Raw genomic sequence first — 21045 nt, 5'->3', positions numbered from 1 at the left:
ACGTGATCACTAACTCTTTCCCAGCATGTTTCCCAGCAGCTGATTCTTAAAATATCCCCTTCCTGATGCCACAACCAGAGGAATACACTCATTTTTGTTCAGCGGTGAGGCCGTTTTTCCACTAATGTCTCACACAGCAGATTTTGGTTTGCTAAAACAAGACCTCAGTTGCCACATACCTCCATGTTAAATGACAGAAATGTAAAGACCACACCAATTGAGAGAAGAAACGATAAGCTTCCTAATTATATCATCTTAATTTGAACACAGCGAATGCAAGCTCCAAACAAAAAAAGCAACAATGCCTGATTCAAACAAAAATGAACTCATTTAGGAAATTTAAGGTTCTATCCTACTTCTGGAGATGAGACGGACATGACAGCTATGTGTGGCACAGAATTTATAGGATAATGCATGTAGGATCCTTTTGATGCCAGGGCAGGCCCATAGGAGCAAGGAGGAGAAGAGATGTCAAAGACCTAATTGAAGCAAACAAACACAAACAGGGGATAGGGCGGGGAGCAGTGTCCAGATTCAAAACCACTGTGGTTGAAGTAATAACAGGCTGCTCTTTGGCAGGCTTAGGCGGTGGGTAGGGGGCTGGGTGCAAGGAGCTGCAGTTGGGAAGTCCCTTCTCTGATTCCTGGTAGATATCCACCTTTCTTGATTCTGTCAGCCACCTACTCTTTCCAACGTAGAACAATAACACGCACAAAAAAAACTTGATTCTATTCAATTTGGCTGGGCAATATGACAAAATGTCATGTTATGACATGTGAATGCATTTGATGATTATATTAACTAATATGTACTGTGGGCCTAAACCCAAATTGTGCCACGAGCACTTTTTCGATGTTCAGATGTTTTCTGTTTGGTTGTTACAAGTTGATAACAACCGACGGCAACATTCAATTGATATTTATGGCTCCATTAAACTTTTTTTCAGTTTATTAATGATATCACTACTATTGTTTTTGCCACATTCTGGCCAGACATATATTTTTCCATGATTTAGGAAGATTTCTGGCGGAAAAAACCTAATAGAGGATAATGTAATGTATAACTTCGAGGATTACCCAAAGAAATGTAATGTTCAACCAGTTAAATTAAATAGTAACTAATCTTGTTTATTATAGTATCTGACATTCTAATGTCCAATAGATGGCCTTCAAATAATCATATTTTAATTGTCTTGTGATTCTTCATTGAGTGATTAGTGAACACTATTTCCACTTTAATCATCCAACAAAATGCTAGTTTTACCTAACACATTGCCTTTGTCTGCACTTGCGGCTCACAAAGATTCAGATCAGGTCCATGAAGGGATTTTTTGTTAAGGATTTTAATGGTCACTTGCTATGTAAGACACGCTCCTTTCCATTCTCCCCCTGCTCCTCTCTCTCCCTTGGCGGTTGCTTTGCCAGATATAGGAACAATGTAGTCTTTCTTACCTGCTGGAGGTGTACATTCTTTCTCTCCTAAACTAAGTCTCAATCCAGCCTACGACCCACCCCCGCTAGGACAGGGCTATCTCTGCAAGATACATTCTAGTTCCAGGTGCTCTGCATCAAACATTTCATACACCATTCATTTGTACCATCATTGTTCTTGTTTAGTCTGCACATGACAGATATAACCATTGTTAGCGTAATGTTAATGAGATATGGAATACAAGTCATCATCCAAAATAATTATTATTTAAGTTAACTGTATGTTATGTCAAGTTTCTTGCCGTTTGTAAATGACTACCTTTTTTGGTAATACTTCAGACTGATTGTTATTTTGAATGCCAGACTGTTGGTTTGTGGTTTGTCATGTGGGGAAACGGGAAATTTTGGGGTTCAGGGATAAGTTTACTACTAAGAGCGGTGTGGGTGCTTTACAGGAAGTTTGCGTGGTTCTTGTAGGCCCATCCCATTTATGCCAGTGGCTGTATCTGTAGCTGTGCAGGGTTAAGACAGACAGAGTGAATAGGATAGCAAGTAAGAGCAAACAGCTTTTATATAAGGACGGGATCATCGACAAAAGGTACACCCAACAAAAGTGACATTCAGTTCTAATTTACAAGGATTATGTTTCACAGCTGAACCACCACTCTCCGTCCATTTCACCTGTTGAAGGCAGGTTATGACATACAGGTATGTTATTTTACTTAACAACTACATACTCTCAATACAAGGTCTCATGTAAATGAACGTAAACACAGTTTAAACCAGTTCACTACCACAAGTATGATCTAATTCCATCAATGTTCCATCATTGTAAAATGTATAGGAAATTCAGCTAATGCTCAAACAATTCTGTTTTACCAAGAGAAATTGTACGTATTATGGGCAGTAGAAGAAATTGCCATGACATATCAAGAGTTATAATATAAATATAGACTATCGATATTGACCTATTATAGCCCATTGTGTTATTACCAAGTACACACACTTAACTCAACCCAAATGTTAATGTACTCTTTAAAATATATAAGACATGACCCTATATTGTAGGCTTATATGTATCAGTAAAGTAAGTCTAAGCCTAAATAGACAGTGTCTTTGTACATTTGTATTAATTATTCTTATTAAATAATAAAAGTTATTACTATCCTTAGTTATACAAATGAATCACCTTTGTAATTACTATACTATATTACATTTTCAGAGAGATTAATGGTGGCTGGACTTTAACCGTACAGTAATCTCATTTTATTAATGGAATTCCTATGGACGGGACATTTTTCCCACATCCTGGCGTAAACACATTAAAGTTAGTTTACTATTAAATGTAAGGGCTTAAATGAGCTTGTCTCAGAGGCACATCTACCTTTTGCAATCCAAAACCTAGATAGTAATCATGGTAATACTGAAAAAAATGGATGAACCGAAGTCCTTGGCTGACAATCTGAGACACATAATTTCAATAAGAAAACCCCTGGTGCAATTGAGAATAAGAAGACGAATTACTGCTGAGCTCCAAACCTCGTACTCTGGGTTTCTAGAGTCTACTGTCACCCAGCAGATTGTCTTATCAGGCCCGAGCCTTGCTGAACTTCAGCTGATGGGAGGAGCCGACTCAACGAAACTGCAGTGCTCACGTGTCTAAATGTGATCACTTCCAACTCAGTGGTTGTAAAGTAACATTAAACTTGCATTGGGCTTATGGTTTAAGAGAAATGTGTGTTTAATATTTATACAGTATAGCCTCACTATTCATCACTTTATACCTTTCATTTTCTCCAGGGTGACTCTCTGTTAAAAAGCGTTGTGAATGTGTTCAACAGCCAACTATGTTCTCCCACTAAGGAGAACTTGTGAGGTGAGTCTGGTTCAAAGCCATTGCACGAGAAACCCTTGCAGAGATGTACTTTTTGTTTGAATGTAAACACTTTTTTGTCATTATGCAAAGTCTTTGGGGGCCCCGGGGAGACGGTACGGGAGCGCATCCATGACCTCCAGCTTCCAGGGAGGGCGGCCTCATGGGATTGCAGAAGACATGGGCCAGGACATGGATTTGGCCTGGCAGGAGCTGATGACCATCACGGATCTACAGGTAAAATATGCTCTGTTGCCATTTGATGCTTGGATGACATCATAAAAGAAGGCCATGACGAAACGAGTACTTTGGAGATCAGCTTATTGTCTATGTTCACACTTACATTAAAGATATATCCTGAATGCTAAGTTTCACCCTGTGGCTGCATTAGAAAGTTTTTTTGTTATTTTAATGACGTTTTAACTAATATTACAATAGTAACATTGTGTATTAATGTCTCTATAGGATGCAAATAAAAAGCTGTATTTTAATAATACGTTCTTAAGTCATAATTACATTTGCTCATACATTTATTACAACTAATATTTTATTCATAATCACATATCACACATTACATTATTGGACAACAGATTTTTAATCATAGGGTATACAATTTTTGCTTGATGATTGTTGACCGCAGTCAGATGGGTAATAACGAATGATTGAGTGATTATAGGAAGGGTGTAGAACTGTAGGTTAGTAGCAGCACTACCTGCTACCCATAAAACCAACGATGGCACAATGGCCATCTGTTTCCATGTGAAACCTGATCATACATAAGAAAGAAGTGAAGAAGCTTTGGGTGGCTGCTGCACTGAGGGATGTGCTATGGCGGGGCAGGTGCCTTTTAATTCAGAAGAATAACAATACAGATCAACAATTACCCTGAACAATACACTTTTTTTTTTTTATGTTTCATGTACATTAAATATTTGTATGTGTTGCCATGCCAGTACAATTTTTTTTTTTTATGAAGTTAGTTACTAAAGTCAAACTATTTACATATACCTTTCTTTACAGGAGTTCAATGTCCCAGCTGAGAGCTCCTATGAACCATCACCGTACAATTCTGTCATTCCCCTGGTCCCGATAGGGGACTACAGCATGACCCAGTCCCGTTCAGCCGCATGTGAACCCAACACTGCTCAATATGAGGAACCCTACTCAGAGGTGAGGCAAGCATGCCATCATCTGGGCTCCACTGCCGAGGCAATGTTTGCTCTCAATGTTACTCATCCCAGCCCCAGGATGCTGCCTTCCTCTGCTTCAACCCATCATTTGGAAGGGAAAGAGCAGATGAAAATGGGCTGTATCACTAACAGAACAAATATGCCATGGACTACTCACAGATCAAACATGCATCATAGCTCTGTGGATGACCTTGAGTCCGACTCTGGCCTGTCTTTGGGTTCTAGTCCTCCCCTAACCTCCCCAGATGATGCCCAGATTGCCTCCACATCATACCCAAACGCAGATGCACGCATCACGTATAGCAATGGAGAGAGTCATGGTCTACAAACCAGTAGGCCTCAGTCACGGTTCACTGTGGAGCATCAGCTGCACCATCATTTGTATTCTCACCCAGCCCAGTCTTCTTACCTCCCCTCTCAACCTTACTTTAATCATGAACCCAACTCTATGACCCCTCTACCCAAGCCCCAGCATTACCAAGGAAATACTTTGAACGACCAGATAGATGGCGCCGAGTTGTCCAGCAGAGGGTGCTCTCATCAGAGCATGCATGTGAAGCAACAAGATAACCACACCCACCCAGCACCACTGAGCAGAGATGAGAGACGCGCACTAGCCCTGAAAATCCCCTTTACTGCGGAAAAGATCATCAACGTGCCAGTCGACGACTTCAATGAGCTCTTGACACAGCACACACTGTCTGAGTCTCAGCTGGCTCTGGTCAGGGATATAAGACGGCGAGGGAAGAACAAGGTTGCTGCCCAGAACTGCAGGAAGAGGAAGCTAGAGAATATAGTTCACCTTGAGGGAGAACTGGACCAGCTACAAGCACACCAAGAGCAGCTGGCTCAGCAGAGAATAAAGTTTCAAAACAGCCTTGCTATTGTAAAGTGCCATCTCACAGACCTTTACAGTAAAGTGTTTACCTATTTAAAGGATGAACACGGTCAGCCATATTCGATAGACGAGTACTGCCTACAGCAGACACCTGATGATAAAGTCTACCTGGTGCCGCAAAATATGCAAGGAAGGCAGCAACGCTGAGTAATTTCATAATGTATATCATTAACTCAGCTCATTTCATTTAAATTTTCCGTAGTTGGCAAGCTTAAGGCATGCATTTTGTAACATCAATAAACATTTGTTCTTGAGAAATACTTTGTTAAAAATACAAATACATCGTTTTGTACAAATATTTTATTAGAAATGTTAAAAAGACCGCACAGCAGCCATGCAATTTGTTGAAGCATATCAGCCTCAAACGCCATCTGTCCATGAAACCTATGGTGGCATACAGGGAACAAGTTTAGAACACAGTCAGTCATGTGCTCGTATTGTTACTACACCGCCCTTTAAACAAACCTTAATAAAGTGCCTGATCCACCGTCATTCATTCAATGTTGCAGCAGCGCAATGCCAATTCCCCTGTAAAATGAGATACCAAGCGTGAGGAAGGCTTTTATCTATAAAATTGTAATTTATTAGGATTTAGCATGCATAACATTTGCAAAGGATAACAGCCAGTTCTTAGACGCTATAAGGAAATAAATGTTTTCAAAGTTTAATACTCTGCCACGTAACTTGCTACCAACTACAGAACACAGTATGTAAACAAACTAACGGGAGTGGAGAAGTCTTGTCTTACCTACACAGCCTTAAAGCTCTTTGGTAGCTGCTGCATGCTAGCCTCAGCACTGTTCTCACTCCCCTGCTTCTTTGCTCCTGGGGTCGGTTTTGCTACTTCCCTCCCTCAGCTGGCTTCCATGGCTAGCCTCAAGACTGGCATGTACGCTAGCCTCCTCCGGATGTTTTCTTCCCTCCAACATCTGTCCTCAGTATGCCCGTGAGGCTTTTTGATTGTACTCGTGCACCACTTCGGTCAACTTAAGTGTGTGGCAGGTTTATAGCAAGATCATTTGCCACTATTGAATTTTTCATAAATTCCACATACACCCAGGACATATCTTACACTGATGGTTTATTCCCAAAGAGCCATCTCACCAACTGAGACAAGTGTTCCCTCCCTCTCCCAAACCCTCAAAGAGGCTAACGAGACAACGGTTTAAAAAAAACTGAAAGGTGTTTTATTTCAACTTGATTAAATGCAGATACACAAAAATAAAAACCATACTTAAAAAGAAATCTACATAAACCCCATTGGAATGCCTTTCCAGAAACATAAAAAATAATCCTGGACACATATTTTTTTGATTAAAAATGAGCTCCATGATTCTCCTAATGTACATCACTGAGCAGTACATCTCATTGGCTGAGCAGTACATCTCAACCTGCCCTTCCCTGTCGCTTGCTCTGCTCTCCTCTCCTAAGTACTCAGTCCTGTTGAACAATACGGAACAACATAGTTAAACTGTGAACTTCACTTCCAATGACCTGACATCCAGAGATTTGTACTAGAGATGAGATTTTTAATACTTGGGAGCTACATGTATAGATAATCTCCACTACTTAAACATGAACTTGGTTTCAGAGTGAATTTTACTTGGTCAAGCAAAAGCCCTTACCTTGTCAATGTTAAAACCGTCTGCCAGATCCGCCACCACCACCACCACCATATCCGCCGCCACCGCCTCCGCCAGTGCTACCCCCATAGCCACCTGAGAGAATAACAGAATTAAGCATCAAATACCAACCGCTCATAAATGGCACACGTCTAATCGATAATGCAGTCACATACCACCATAAGGCCCACTGTTCCGTCCTCCACCTCCTCCTCCTCCTCCACTGCCACCACCGCCTCCACCTCCAAAGTTAGTTCCTTTCATGGGGCCGTAGTTAGACGACTGGTTGTTGTAGTTGCCAAAATCATTGTAGCCGTTGCCTCCACTGCTGCCACCGCCGCCGCCTCCTCCACTCCCGTAGTTACCTACAGAGGAATCTGTTGATTAGACAACGCCTTAGAAAACCCGTTGCATTATGGGGAGAGGAGAATAATGAACTCACCTCCACCACCACCGCCGTAGTTTCCATTTCCATTACCGTTGTTGTAGCCATCGTAGCCGTTTCCACCATAACCGCCTCCGCCACCTCCACCCTGGTTGCCATAGCCTTGTCCCCCTCCATAGCCACGGTTCCCACCGCCACCACCTCCGTATCCACCACCTCCTCCGTAACCTGCAACAGATGTATTGAGTACATCAGCAGCGCCTAAGGGGAATTGTTTGTGTTAATATTAGAGTGGTTAACCATGCATCATTCATAGAGTAGTTCTAAGGGAAAGACGCCAACCTAGGTTATCACCATCTCCCCCGCCGTAGCCATTGTTGTAATTGTCACCACCGTATCCTCCACCTCTTCCACCTTCAAAGACAATAGTTGGAATCTTAGTCTCAACAAAAAAAAAAAATTGTAAGAAATTCAAAAAGTATTATCAAATTTGGTGGCGCTACCACCACATACCACGGTCACCGAAGTATCCATCGCGGCCAAAATCATTACCTCCATAGCCACCGCCTCTGTTGAAGTTACCAGGGCGACCTGAGGGTGAACAAGAAGTGTGAAGTTCTGGGACATAATAAATAAAGATAATAACGCATGGATGTATAGTGCTGAAATAAGCCTCTTACTCATGCCCGTATTCTGCATCTCTTGCTTCGAGAGGGCCTTCCTCACCTCACAATTGTGGCAGTTGACTGTGTGGTATTTCTGAACTGCAAATAAAAATAAAGCATGCATGTTTTAATAACGTATAAAACATGAATATAGCAACTACTATTAAGTCACACATCATATTTGTTGGCCATTTACTTACTGACAATCCTGTCCACGGAATCGTGGTCATCAAACGTAACGAATGCAAAGCCTCGCCTCTTGCCCGTGTTGCGGTCGGTCATAATTTCAACCAAGTCAATCTTTCCAAACTGACTGAAGTAGTCTCGCAGCTGTGCTTCCTCTGTGTCTTCTTTGATGCCGCCAACGAAAATCTTCTTGACCGTTACGTGGGCACCGGGTTTATTGGAGTCCTGAAGTAAGAAGACAGTGAGAAAATACATCGTTCCACAACACAGAATACAAGCAAATCGTTTTACTACAATAGTGAATGTGTAAAAAAATCAAATCAAAATTAAATTAACCTCTCTGGAAACCGCTCTCTTGGGCTCTACCATCCTGCCATCAACCTTATGAGGCCGTGCATCCATACCAGCATCCACTTCTTCCACAGTGGAGTAGGTCACAAAGCCGAATCCCCTGGACCTTTTGCTGCCAGTATCCCTCATCACCTTGAAAACACAATTACATTCACATTAATTAAAAATCACCCATTAGCGACAGAGGACCTTGCATAAAGGTTAATCATTAACACCATACTAACCACGCAGTCGGTGAGTGTACCCCATTGTTCAAAATGGGCTCGCAAGCTCTCGTCTGTGGTCTCAAAACTCAGTCCTCCGATGAAGAGCTTGCGGAGCTGCTCCGGTTCCCGTGCGCCTTGATCATGCTGAAAAGAAAAACAAAACGCTTATTCAGTCGCTTCATAACAAAGCTGAAGAGTCTGCTATTGCTAGGCTAACGAATAGTTTTCAGTAGCAAGGCCCTACACGTTACACAAGAGGGTGGAGGAGGGTGGACGCTGCGCCGCCATTACTGGATACAATTTTAAGATTCAATAAGACATCTTTTTTGAAACACACAACACTGGCTGGCCGGGGACCATGCCGCAATACCGGCGTCGTTACCAAATCACCCAATTGATAAAAGAGACCATTTGATTCACAATAAGAAAAAAAAAATGAACAATGGGCCATGCGGCCTACTTTTTGTAAGATGGCGGCTTGATAATGAAAAAAAACGGTACTGCGCCATTTACCATGAGGATATACTACATTTTTCCTTTTATACACACTATCAAAACAAATTCATGTCGGACATAGCTGTAATATGCATACCGGCGAAGTTGTGAATAAAAAGTACTTACATCTTTCGACATCTTGCTGCAGTATACTTAAAGACTGCGCGACAGTGGCGAATGGAGAATGTGCGTACGAACCAAAAGGGTCCAGTATGCTCATAAATACACAAGACCCGCCCCTCACCCTCACCGATTGGTGGACGTTTCCCGCTTTCCCCCGTCATCGTGTACGGAAACATGTAGTGGACGAAAAGGATTTCAATCAAAGCTTGCAACTAATAACATTTTTGGAATAAAAAGGTCTATGACCCCGGTCCAGAAAAGGAACGATAAGGCTAACGTCAAAAATCGTGATTATTATTTGTCAATCAATGAAACTAAGTCAACGGAAAAACTCTACAACGGCATTATCCCTGTGAAGTGGTTAATTGTGTATCATCGTTCTTTTCATGAAAGCCGTCCTTTTTGCTTGATCACAGTGTTACCATATGTCATTTCATTTGAAAAAACGTGCACGTTACAGGTGAGATGAAACAAATACATACTTATTTTGTATAATTTACTTCCCTCTCGTATGTGCAAATCCTAGTATGTGCAATCTTACCTGGCAATACGTGTGTGTGTGTGTGTGTGTGTGTGTGTGTGTGTGTGTGTGTGTGTGTGTGTGTGTGTGTGGTGTGTGTGGTGTGTGTGTGTGTGTGTGTGTGTGTGTGTGTGTGTGTGTGTGTGTGTGTGTGTGCATGCTAACATACATCGTAAATGCATACTTATTTTTTATATTTAAATTTCCTCTAGTATGTGTGAACTTACCTGGCAATACCTGTGTGCGTGTGCATGTGTGTGTGCGTGTGCGTGCGTGTGCGTGCGTGTGCGTGCGTGTGCGTGCGTGTGTGTGTACAATTGAGACAACGGTAAATAGCCCAGGCAGAGCGGTATATGCCTAGTCTGAGGCCCCATCAGCTGACGGAGGGGCGTGGCTTCCCTCTGCTCTTCAACCCGCGCTTTTCCGTCCGGCCTTAGATTCTAGTCATCCATGCCAGAGGTTACCCCGGAGCGACCAGGACAGCTGTACCCTCCACAGTCGTGCACGTCAACCTGCGTTTATAAGGTCAGTTCCACATGTTATCCTACACATACAAATATTATATTTTGAAGTATCCTAGCTGGGGGCCTTTATGAACTCGCTCCATTTTTAGATCAACGAGCTAAGTGCTAATGCTACCGGCTTTACCAGTGTCTTCCTCTCAGAGCAGAGCAGCTAGCTGGCAATCCGATGACTAAATGTCCTATTTACGACTCTTACCTCTTGCTGTTGATCTGTAGTGTGTTGTTGAACATCACTTCACTTGTCGTTGTGTGTGAAAAGTGTATAATTAAAACGAATTACAGTCTCACAAACGTCTGATAAACCGTCTGGTAGCATAATGCATAAAGGAAGCTAGTGGCTAATGTTATCGTATGTGTGCTAACAGACTTTCATATAACATCATGGACAGTATTTCATAGTATTATTGATAGTTCTCGATTATTTAATAGACAAATCTGACTTGGCATTCATTTATTTACGCATGTCTTTTTTCTATACACGCCAGGGTGAAGTGTTTGTCCCTTTACAAGGCATTTTTTAAGGGTCAATAAGTGAACTGGTTGCAATGGGCAAGAAATCTCGCGAAGACGATTCATCCTCCTCCCAAGAGGAAGAGTATGTTGTTGAGAAAGTGCTGGACAGAAGAGTAGTGAAAAGCAGAGTGGAGTTCTTCCTTAAATGGAAGGGATATTCAGAGTAAGTTTGATGGTGCATTTTATTCAATGTTTAATGTTTGGACTCGAGGGGGTTTATAAACGACCTTCTGTGATTTTCGTTGTTGTATTGTACAGGAAGCACAACACCTGGGAACCAGAGAAAAATCTTGACTGTCCCGAGTTGATTTCTGAGTTCATGAAGACCTACAAGAAGAGCAGCAGCACTAGTGGAACCTCTACGCCTAGCAGTGCGAGCAAGTCCTGCACAAATGTGTCACGCTCCAAAGAAAAAGAAACGAGTGGCTCAAAGAAAAAACACTCTGATGATGAGGAAGGTGGTAGTAAGCCCAAGAAGAAGAAGGAAGTAAGTATCTCATGGCCAGTTTTACAAAGAGGAAGAAAACAAGACACTGCCTAAGATTTCATTTGAAGATGGGAACTTAACGCTTGTTACAATTATCTGGCCTAGATAATTAGGATAAAAATCTCGTACTGGAATAAACATTGATCGCTCGCATAATTATACAAGAGAAGTGATGATGTTAATGCTTATTGAGGACCTGTTGGAAGATGGCAACACATTCTTGAATCAGCTGCTTCAATATGACAATAAGAGGGACTATAAAGAGTTATTGTATGTGTCTTTCAGGATGAAGTTCTTGTAGCGCGTGGCTTTGAGAGAGGACTGGAACCAGAGAAGATCATTGGAGCTACAGATTCATGTGGGGACTTGATGTTCCTCATGAAATGGTGGGTCTTTGGTTTTTATGATTTAATAGAAGATCATAGTCTATAGTTATTGCTCTAATGCAATATTCTAAAGAGCCAAAATCTTTGGGGAATCTTTGGTTAGCTTATACAATGATACAAATTTTTACCGGTTAAACAGTGTCGAGTAGGTCTGCCCTCATTGATCATGTATTAAAAGACCTCCTTGAGGGTGGCCACTAGTCGTGTATTATACGCAAAGTCAAATTTTGAAGCCCTCCTATGTAGATGTTTCTCATACTTCGGCCGTATTCTTTCCCACATTAATCACATAATTGTTCACCTTGGTATCAAAAGGTTTTGGTTCACAAAGTATTTGACTAACTAAGATCACTCATTTTATTCTCTAAACCAAAGTGTCACAGCCAAACAAAACAAATGAGTATAAATAATTATATTCTACAGATTGAGTTTGTTATGGGCCTGCCGCGCATGCAGTGCCTTCAACGGGGCGTTGCACTGCTGGGTAAATATACCGTAACTTGGGCTAATGAAAACCCTAATTTTACCAGTCTCACTTGAGAAACTATGTAGCAGTGTCCTAAACCACAATGTCTGACCAAAAAACAATGACCAAGGACCAAAAAACATTACTGCAAACACATTCACAGACATTCAAATGCCCGTTGCTATGAAAATGGCGGCGGCCATTGGGATGTGTCTTCAAGATGTTGAAGACTCTTTTTTTTTTATTAAGCAAAATGTCTAGCATCTTATTGATAACGTTAAATTAATCATATCTCAAATTGTAGTTTTATGGTCTATCTATTTATAAATATATGTTGGATACTGAATAGATATTCACACACCCGAGTTACGATTTGAAGTGGAGAACTAAAGAATTTATCACCAATATGAGTACAGGGGTGCATATCTGCCGAGGGGTCTATACTATCTATTCAGCAATCATTTCTACACGACAAAGTACCATGCCTCAAACAAAAGCCTGACTAGAATGCAACTAACTTGGTATGAATCTCATTTCAAAAGTTTCTCAATGGCTATAACATCAAATCACTGTTCTCTGCTGTGGGTGTTACGCACCTAGACTGTGTATAAAATATGGGTTAAACTGACTTTAGATATGTGTGCATTGGTGGAAACCATCAAATAATTAAAACGGGTGCCAAGAAAAGTACTCGTTACGATTTTGAATGCGTTTATTCGGTTGGTATCTCTTGCATCCCTATTTCGAGATTTATTTGGTTGTAATTAAGGACGTAGAGATCCCCACTGTTCAAGTTGCTTATACCATTGGAGTTCAGTGGGGAGAACAGCTCTACAGAGTACTAATAGTAGTATTTTTGATAGTTCAAGACATTTTGAACCAGCGGCCCACAAGTAAATTTGTGGGCCATGGATGCAAAAGGATAGCCCTTATTAGAATGTGCTGATATCCTCCAACTCTTGCCTGTAACTGTACGTCCACACCAGGAGCGACCCAAAGCGTCAAAGACGCTCCTGGTACGCTCACAAAGTTTCCGCTGCAAATTTTTATGTCGCTTTGGTCGCTCAAGTCACTCCATGACGTACAATTCAATTATGCAGACGATTTAAAGGACCTGCGTATGGTTTAGTAGGCCCTACAGACAGCCACATCAAATAGTGAACTCCCATACACTCCCATTGGCCATATTGCCGAGACGGTTTGCTTGTTCGATAACGTGCGTTCTCGACAGACAAGTAGGACAGTGATTCCCCCCCAATATTAAAAAAAAAATGTAGGGCTAATTACAACCACGAACAAAAAACCTGCGTGCTGTAGTAGTTAAATATGTTTCACTGCGTCTGGATCTGCAAATCATGAATCTGCACTCATCTCGCATTCAAAACAAATAGACGTTGGGGCACATGGCTAATTTTTGCATACGTGCACAGGACTGGTTGGCTCCGCAAGGCAAATAATGGAATCTATCTATCTATCTAGGCCTTTCTGTCTATCTATCTATCAACGCGTGTATAGTTTTAATGTGATGTATGTGTGTATTAGCCAGTCAGACTTGTTCTGTGTGGTATGTCGTCTACTGTCCTTGTGGGACGAAACCACCTAAATGGGATTCCCGACGATTTGTGTCCGTTTGGTATTAATAAGGACTTGACTATCTATCTAGACTATTATTAAAAATTATTCACCTCAGGCTCCGTGAATAGTGGGGAATAGAGGGATAAAAGACAAGAGATATATTCCCTTGTCTTTATCCCTCGTCTTGTCAATTAGTTTGTTTATGTGACGATTTAAAATACTTTTTTTGTTTTGTTTAAAGCATGCTACACGCGATTGGTTGGTTAGATTGGTGGCATGTAGAGCAAATGATAATGATTCCCGCTTAAATAACGAACGTTCTGAGATGTAGCCTATAATCCTCCCGCTTATCATCACTTGATATCCAAACACTATGGCGTTTCGATCTCTGAACTGAAAAGGGTGTGTTCGGACAACACCGGGTGCCCAGTTACAGCCGCGATTAATCATTCAGCCGACATTTGTTCAGTGAGTGAATAAAGGTAGGTAGGAACCAAAGTGCCTGCCGATGTTCCCTGGGATCCCCACGCAAGCGAAGAGCGTCTACATTCCGATTGGCTGTCAGTGTTTAGTACGCTGAAGCGAAATATATGTCAGTTGCATAAAGTTAAAAAGTTTTCAACTTTCTTTTTGACGCTCTGTCGCCTCAACTTTGGCCGCTGGTAGCGTTGGTCGCTTGGTCGCTCTGGTCGCTCTTGCCCATAGAAAGTGAATGACTTCCGGCGATTTGGTCGCTCAATTCGCTTCTGGTGTGGACGGACAGTAAGGGATGCCCTTACAGGCAAGAGTTACAGAATATTTGCATATTGTCATTATTTTTAGGTGGTAATAAAAATTGAGACCAATATTGCACATGCAATACGATTAAGCTACACTAGTAATTATGCTTGCAGTACAATATCCCTGTTCCTGAGAATTCTACAATTATTATATATTTCTTCATACCCAACATTATTGACGATGGCACGACTTAGTTCCCTTTGTTTCCCATTAGGGACCTAGACTGTCAAATTTCGATTTTTCATTATGTACCAAAAATGTTAATACAAATGTTAACACTTACACAACATTACTCTTCTTATGTTGCTGAATTTCCACCAAAATTATCTGGAACTTTTAGTCCCACGTACTTCATTAAAGGGACTTAAAGGTTCCTTCAGCCCCTTTTTTATTGCCTGCATTTCCTGATGCTATCTAAAGATCCGCAAAGGTTGGGCAAATGAAGGTCCTTGTACATCAGGCACATAATGGCTGAAAGACCAGCGAGAAATAGTGAGGGAAATATCTGACCAACAATATCGCACCAACTACAGTATGTATCGCAGTGCAAATATGCACCATTTTCAATTAAGTATCACGGCAGTGAAGATGACAAATGTATCCAATCTGCTTTAGAGTGAATAGGAATGTATGCTCAGTACTTTCATAAAAAAAATATGTGTTAAGAAGAAGATTCAATTATGATAGTTAAATTTAAATCCAAGTGTAAAATATTGGCGCAAAGGGAAGTTTGCGGGTGAGGGGATTATAGGTGTGCAATCGTTACTACATCCAGCTTTTGAGGCGTTAGTTTTAAGGTTGTTTCCCTGTTTGATAACTAAATGAAGGCTGTCCCTCTTTTGGAGGAAGTTTATCCATAACAAGACTGTTGCCATACAATTGCATACAACTGTTTTATCGAAAGCTACCTTTGGGGGGGAGAAATAATGTCCCAGGAACTTAATTTAGACCCTGGTTCCTGCGGTGGAAAAGTATCACGTTCCTAGGTAGGGTTCTGCAGGGAGGCCTTCTAATGCAACTCAATCTACAAGTGGTCTTTGGATTTGGTTTATACTTTTCATCACCATGCATGTGTTTATGATATAATTGTCTTCTAGAGAACTGCTCTCTAGTGCAGCAGATTGATGAATTTAATATAAAATGTAAAAAAAAAAAAAGGTACATTTTCTTCTGGCCCCCTCCCTAGAGGGTCCGAGGGGCCCTAGTCCAACCATGGTCCCATTAGTCCTTTTGCATTGAACTGATCTCCTTCGTTCTGGTGTCGTGTAGGAAAGACTCGGACGAGGCGGATCTTGTGCTCGCTAAGGAAGCCAATCACAAGTGCCCTCAGATCGTCATCACCTTCTACGAGGAGCGCCTCACCTGGCACGAAGACGGCGACAAGAAGGAGAAGGATGCTGTGAGTGTGTGAGCACGGCGCCTGCTGTGGAAACAGAGACCCTCTGACGCAGGGACAGATTTGACATTTTCAGAACCTCATCTTTTCCATAATGATGGCCAGTAACCTTGGCAACTGGAGCACCCTCACCCCTAACGCTGCGTTCACACTGCACACCTCCGTTGACGGATCTCATTGACTTTGCATGCGCTCTCGGAATGCATTGTGGGTCCGTCCGTTCTGTCGGCTCCGTTGCCTGCATCAAAGAGTTTAGAAATGTTAAACTTTTCAGGCAGCGACGGAGCCCTCGGCCAATCAGTTCGCGTCCCCCGTATGTCAGACATATCCTCTGTCATCCGCTGACGGACGTGTACAGTGTGAACACGGCGTAACACTCTGACACTCTGCTATATCTCCGGCGATGACCCATGCATCGGTCATCACAGAGCGCCCCCACATGGCTGAAAATGATCAAAGAGGACCCAGAGAAGGTGGTAGACATCCTGCTGGAGGGAGTTATTGCATTGTACCATTTTTTTTCATTTTGATGTGTTTGTAGTTTTAATGTGAAAAGAGATGACCTGACTCCATTTTTATTCTTTGGCATTTGCATGGACATGTAGGCATTCAGTCCACTTGAGATGTAGCTGTGCTTTGGTTCAGTGACTTTGTCTTTTTCCAGTCTGGTCTGCCTCTGTAGCTGCAGCTTCCTGAATGTTTTAACTACAGATATCAATTTGGAGACAAGTCTGTTTCATTTGTTTTTCCTTTTTGTACATTTTAAGGTTGTATTAAATATTGCCAAAATACCACCCTCTTCTGATGATATTCGCAATATTCAGCATTTACCTTATTGCATCCTGTGCACTTTTACTTTCTATTGACGGTTTTAAAAATGGACTCCACACTAATCCATTTCATGTTATAGCCTGATGGCTCTCCAGATATTTAATGAGGTGTAGTAGGGGTAATATTGGTGTTTGTAAAGGCAATCCTCTTGCTGATGGGCATCAGATTTCTTGATGCTTTCTTTTTTGTGGTTGTCTTTTCCGGATTTGTACATTTGTTATGCACTCGTATAAAGAGTTCAAATAAAACGATTCTTTGCTCCTTTCAAATATAAATATGTGGAATCCAGGCGCATCATAACGGAACCCTCTTACCCCTTAATGTTGTGAATTCCCAGACAATCTCCATACAGAACCAGCATTCCTCAGTCATTTTAGTCTGCCACCTTGTGGAGAAAGGTATTTTTAGATGGCTTTTTATTTTTATTTGCTTCAGGCAACCATCGTCCATTTATAAGGCCCTGTAATTGTGATTGTACTTAAGTTCATTCAACGACACCAGAAGTGTAACCTCCATGTTTAGGGGACTTGTCTTTGCTACTCTTGTAACCATACAGGACATGCGTCTGAAGTGTTCATATACTTGGTTTATTGTAACATGTGATTTTTGAATATTGTAGTAAACCTGTGTTCCTTTGTCCAACTGCAGTATCCTCTATCCCAATAGGGCATTCAGGTTTTTATTTTCTTCAAAAAAAGGACCAAATTCAAATGTCTTTATAGTGGTGTGCTTTTTTTTTTCCTTCCTAAACTGTTTAAGGCAATGAGCATGCAGTGTGATTCTATTGTCGATGCTTAGTTGTTGCTTTTTGAAATGGGATGTATGCCTTCTGTGTGTTGAGCCAGTGTAACCAACCAACTGTAAATAATGGATCTGGATCAAATGTATAACTTAAATCATGTAATTTAAACTTAAGGATTTTTGTTAGCTATAATTTACTTTCAATTCAGCCCTTCATATTTTAGCCATTGCTTGAAGACATCTAACCAATCTTGTCAGAATTTTAACAGTTGGACCCCGATTCTATAGTATCAATCTTTAATAAACAATTCCAGTGTTTTGCAATGGAAGTTTATTATTTAAGGGTTTAATTGCGTCTCTGCTTTATTTCTATTTGTAAATCGCATTCTCAATTGTCTGCAAACACGGGTAGCATTTGTGACGGACTTTGGCTGTAATCCAAAGCGGTTTATTTACTGAATAATTCCATAACGTTGGCTAGATTCTTCCAGCAGGGGACGTTGTTTGGCATAAAATGAGATATAACCACGCGTCCTTAATACAAACCATTTACAAGACAAACACTTCATGTTGGCCATAAAACACTAAAACTCATAAAAAGGATCATTCCACAGAGCCCCTAATAGATTTAATGTTATGAATCCATTTTAACGGGTGAACATTCATGTTTAGATTTGTACTTGCACAATCTAAATGTAGTTTAGTTATGTCTTATAATGCTAAATCTATTCTGCATTAATATCAACTCACACTTTTTGATTTGTGAATTATTTTGGGTTTAATTTGAGCATTTACTAAAAAGAGTGCCTCCCCCACACTGCACACACGTCTATTTATCTGCACTGTGAATGTGTGTCCCGTATTAATCTTCCCCGCCAAATAAATGGGCTTTGGATGTGATCTTTACATACACACACATACATACACTATGTGCACGGACCAACAGAGTGGTGCATCGCTCCACCTCTTAGGCGATGGAATTTTCCTAGCAGAAAAAGAGGCTGTTCCACTCCAAATGGAATTCAAAGGTCACTAGTAAACGCTCAGCCCCTGGGACCATTAAGTCTGGCTAAGGGCTCGAGCAGCATGCTATTTTATGGCGCCGAGAGCTCTGCTGACAAACCTGGCCCAATGGGTTTGGACGGGGGGGTTCCGGGGGTGGACCTACACTGTGCTGCCTGTAACCCGCAATCCAGGGGGTTTGGTTTCGGTGCATGGTTACGTTGCAAAAGGCGATATGAAAAAAATATATACGTGATAAATGCACATAAACAAACGTAATGGGAAATATAAAAAATGTGCATATACTCAGGTCTAGAATTTTGATGTTTATGCTGTTCCTTGGCTGATAAGATGCCTCGCTAGACAGACACATTCGATAGACCCTTCCTATGACTTCTATTGAAAAGTGAATTGATGCCCGTAGATTGGTGTACGCGTACGAGAGTTGGGGTAAGGTTGTTTTCGCTGCATTAAACCATGTCGCTGTAACCTTACAGGGAATCCAACTCCGGTGTTAATTTGCCATTGGCCTCTGACATTGGCAGAGGTGGGCCGTCCTGCAGCACACTTTGAGCGTCACAGGAGCTGCAGTCCAGCGTCGGCCAAGAATCGTGGGAAGGGAAACCATTGCTGCCATGGGGCTCGGCCTGGCACAGGTCGAGCAGCCTCTTCACCGACGCCAGAGGACAACAAACACAACCTTTGAAAACGTTCAACACAAAAATCGAACATCCCTGAGTCCTTCTCCTAATAAAGCCTGTGGCATGTGGGTCAGCCCGGGGAAGGCGAGCCGTCTGCTTCGTTCGGAGGTCTGCAGTGAGGACCCCGCCCGCTGTCCCATTCACTGCCCGTCCGTGGGAAGGTGATTGCGGCGTGATGTCCTAATTTGGGTGCCTATCACACTCCCTCTGCATCACACCGAGCTCCGCAGCCAGGGGCGCCTTCATTTCAGGCAGCCCCAACACCCCCACCACCCTCACCCAACCCCCACCCTTCCCCCACTGCGCCATACCACCAGTATCCTTGTGTAGCTCTCGTCCAAATCCCCCACACCACACACACACACACACACACTTGCTTTCTCTCTCTCTATCCTTCTCTCTCTTTATCTCTTTCTCTCTCTCTATCTCTCTCTCTCTCGCTCCCGTCTCCCCCTTCATCTGCTCTCCCCACCAGGGGAAAGAGTTATAGCTGCCATAAAAGGCAGGTAATGCATTGTTAACTAATTCTGTCTGCTCAGAACTGATATATTCCCTCCTCTAAATCTCTGTGCCTCCAATAAAATGCAAATGGTAATGCTTGCCCTCCATGAGCTGATATCATTTTTAACTGCCCCGAGGTAAATGCTGTAGGAGGGTACGACACGTTGAGCCACCAGTCGCTGTCCCTTGCAGGTCCAGACCTCATGTTGGTAGGTCCCTAGTTTATATGCATGGCCTGCCAAAGGCTTGATGGCTTACATTTGGGTGACCGGTTCAGTATATCTTGTATATCTGGGTGTGTGTTTGTGTATGTGAGTTGCGGGGAGAGATGATATGTTGAAAATGTAATGATTGGGGAAATATTTTTTTGGCCACATATTATTTGGACATGATTTCAGGTGGCCAGGCAGTGATTTTGGCTTGTATGTTTTAATTTAAAAAGTCAGGGTCTTCCTTCCCTAGCAACAAGTCCTTACTAATAGTATGGTCCCCTTAGCTTTGGGCTACTGAATATTGATTCAATTGGAATTTTTCAATAATCTTGAGCCGTTTTTACTGCCAAGGACCAGTGATTTGCGTTCTCTCATAACTGGAGACCTGTCCTGTAATCAAACCATAAATTAATTAACAGAACAGAGGGCGAGGGAAACACATACAAAATGTTAAGCCATTTCATGATTGAACATTTAAAACCATAATCACCCATTGACAATGTTTGAATCAAGCCACTAAGATGATCTAATGTGCCAAACATGTATTTGTTTCTTTGTGTGTGTCGTACGGTGGTTTATTTTAGAGAACTGACAGGCATATTGTTTTCATTCAAGACAATTTGAAGTCACTTATTTGAAAATAATAATCTTTCTATATCAAACAAAGTCGCTGTAGCAAGAAAACACTGAAGGAAATGGATTCAAAGATGCAGAATGGTTTTAAAGCACAGAATAGACAAGGCTTATGACTCACTCTGTTTAACACAGCAGTACAACTACATCTCAATCGGGTTCTTATTTACAGGCCCAAGTGGAAGCTTTTAAACGGTAAATGAATACTGATTGATTTTAAATTGGGATTATTCTCCCTTGTAAGATTAGCTCTGAGTCCCCCACTGCTAAACTACAAGTGGTGATTGTGATTGCGACTGCAAAATCTAAGAGTTACTTCTGCAGTTCCCTCCGCCATGTGGCAAGACACATTA

At 41.8% G+C, this 21045-nt stretch overlaps 3 protein-coding genes across 13 annotated transcripts; 2 read left to right on the top strand and 1 right to left on the bottom strand.

Annotated features, from left to right (window-relative positions):
- Window positions 1-1939: 1939 nt before the first annotated feature.
- Window positions 1940-5943, top strand: nfe2 (nuclear factor, erythroid 2). Of its 2 annotated transcripts, XM_056587350.1 has the most exons (4): window positions 1940-2138; window positions 3231-3306; window positions 3397-3540; window positions 4324-5943. In XM_056587350.1, the coding sequence occupies exons 2-4, from the start codon at window positions 3259-3261 to the stop codon at window positions 5536-5538; spliced, it is 1407 nt and encodes a 468-aa protein (XP_056443325.1). In that variant the 5' UTR covers window positions 1940-2138; window positions 3231-3258; the 3' UTR covers window positions 5539-5943. The 2 variants fall into 2 exon arrangements, with proteins under 2 accessions (XP_056443325.1, XP_056443334.1); XM_056587359.1 differs by lacking the exons at window positions 1940-2138; window positions 3231-3306 and having other exon boundaries at window positions 3317-3540.
- hnrnpa1b (heterogeneous nuclear ribonucleoprotein A1b) lies at window positions 4973-9536 on the bottom strand. Of its 10 annotated transcripts, none has more exons than XR_008895201.1 (12): window positions 9428-9536; window positions 8825-8950; window positions 8586-8732; window positions 8264-8474; window positions 8079-8162; window positions 7912-7989; window positions 7741-7812; window positions 7456-7659; window positions 7190-7390; window positions 7017-7109; window positions 5857-6831; window positions 4975-5775 (listed from the first exon to the last, which is right to left on the bottom strand). XR_008895201.1 is itself a non-coding variant. In XM_056587403.1 (11 exons), exons 1-10 carry the CDS (start codon window positions 9437-9439, stop codon window positions 7027-7029), a joined length of 1179 nt encoding a protein of 392 aa, XP_056443378.1. In that variant the 5' UTR covers window positions 9440-9536; the 3' UTR covers window positions 4973-6831; window positions 7017-7026. The 10 variants fall into 10 exon arrangements, 8 of the variants coding, with proteins under 8 accessions (XP_056443378.1, XP_056443384.1, XP_056443345.1 ...); XR_008895202.1 differs by having other exon boundaries at window positions 4988-5775; window positions 5857-5919; XM_056587403.1 differs by having other exon boundaries at window positions 4973-6831; window positions 7951-7989.
- Window positions 9537-10292: 756 nt separating this feature from the next.
- On the top strand, window positions 10293-18015 carry cbx5 (chromobox homolog 5 (HP1 alpha homolog, Drosophila)). The gene is made up of 5 exons (XM_056587340.1): window positions 10293-10469; window positions 10954-11144; window positions 11240-11468; window positions 11754-11854; window positions 15945-18015. The coding sequence occupies exons 2-5, from the start codon at window positions 11014-11016 to the stop codon at window positions 16084-16086; spliced, it is 603 nt and encodes a 200-aa protein (XP_056443315.1). The 5' UTR covers window positions 10293-10469; window positions 10954-11013; the 3' UTR covers window positions 16087-18015.
- The last annotated feature ends 3030 nt before the right edge of the window (window positions 18016-21045 follow it).

The sequence above is a fragment of the Gadus chalcogrammus genome, chromosome 1 (assembly GCF_026213295.1).
Source record: "Gadus chalcogrammus isolate NIFS_2021 chromosome 1, NIFS_Gcha_1.0, whole genome shotgun sequence".
Lineage (NCBI taxonomy): Eukaryota > Metazoa > Chordata > Actinopteri > Gadiformes > Gadidae > Gadus > Gadus chalcogrammus.
The sequence above is the reverse complement of the archived record's forward strand: the minus strand, read 5'-3'. Positions and strand labels throughout refer to the sequence as shown.

Coding starts and splice junctions, on each gene's coding strand:
- hnrnpa1b (XM_056587370.1), bottom strand. Junction 8,163..8,263: donor TTCCGTGGACAGGATTGTCA/GTAAGTAAATGG, acceptor TTTTATTTGCAG/TTCAGAAATACCACACAGTC. Junction 7,391..7,455: donor CTACGGCGGTGGTGGTGGAG/GTGAGTTCATTA, acceptor TCTAATCAACAG/ATTCCTCTGTAGGTAACTAC.
- cbx5 (XM_056587340.1), top strand. CDS start 11,014: ATGGGCAAGAAATCTCGCGAAGACGATTCATCCTCCTCCCAAGAGGAA. Junction 11,469..11,753: donor AGCCCAAGAAGAAGAAGGAA/GTAAGTATCTCA, acceptor TGTGTCTTTCAG/GATGAAGTTCTTGTAGCGCG. Junction 11,855..15,944: donor TTGATGTTCCTCATGAAATG/GTGGGTCTTTGG, acceptor GGTGTCGTGTAG/GAAAGACTCGGACGAGGCGG.
- nfe2 (XM_056587350.1), top strand. CDS start 3,259: ATGTGTTCAACAGCCAACTATGTTCTCCCACTAAGGAGAACTTGTGAG. Junction 3,307..3,396: donor CACTAAGGAGAACTTGTGAG/GTGAGTCTGGTT, acceptor CATTATGCAAAG/TCTTTGGGGGCCCCGGGGAG. Junction 3,541..4,323: donor TGACCATCACGGATCTACAG/GTAAAATATGCT, acceptor CTTTCTTTACAG/GAGTTCAATGTCCCAGCTGA.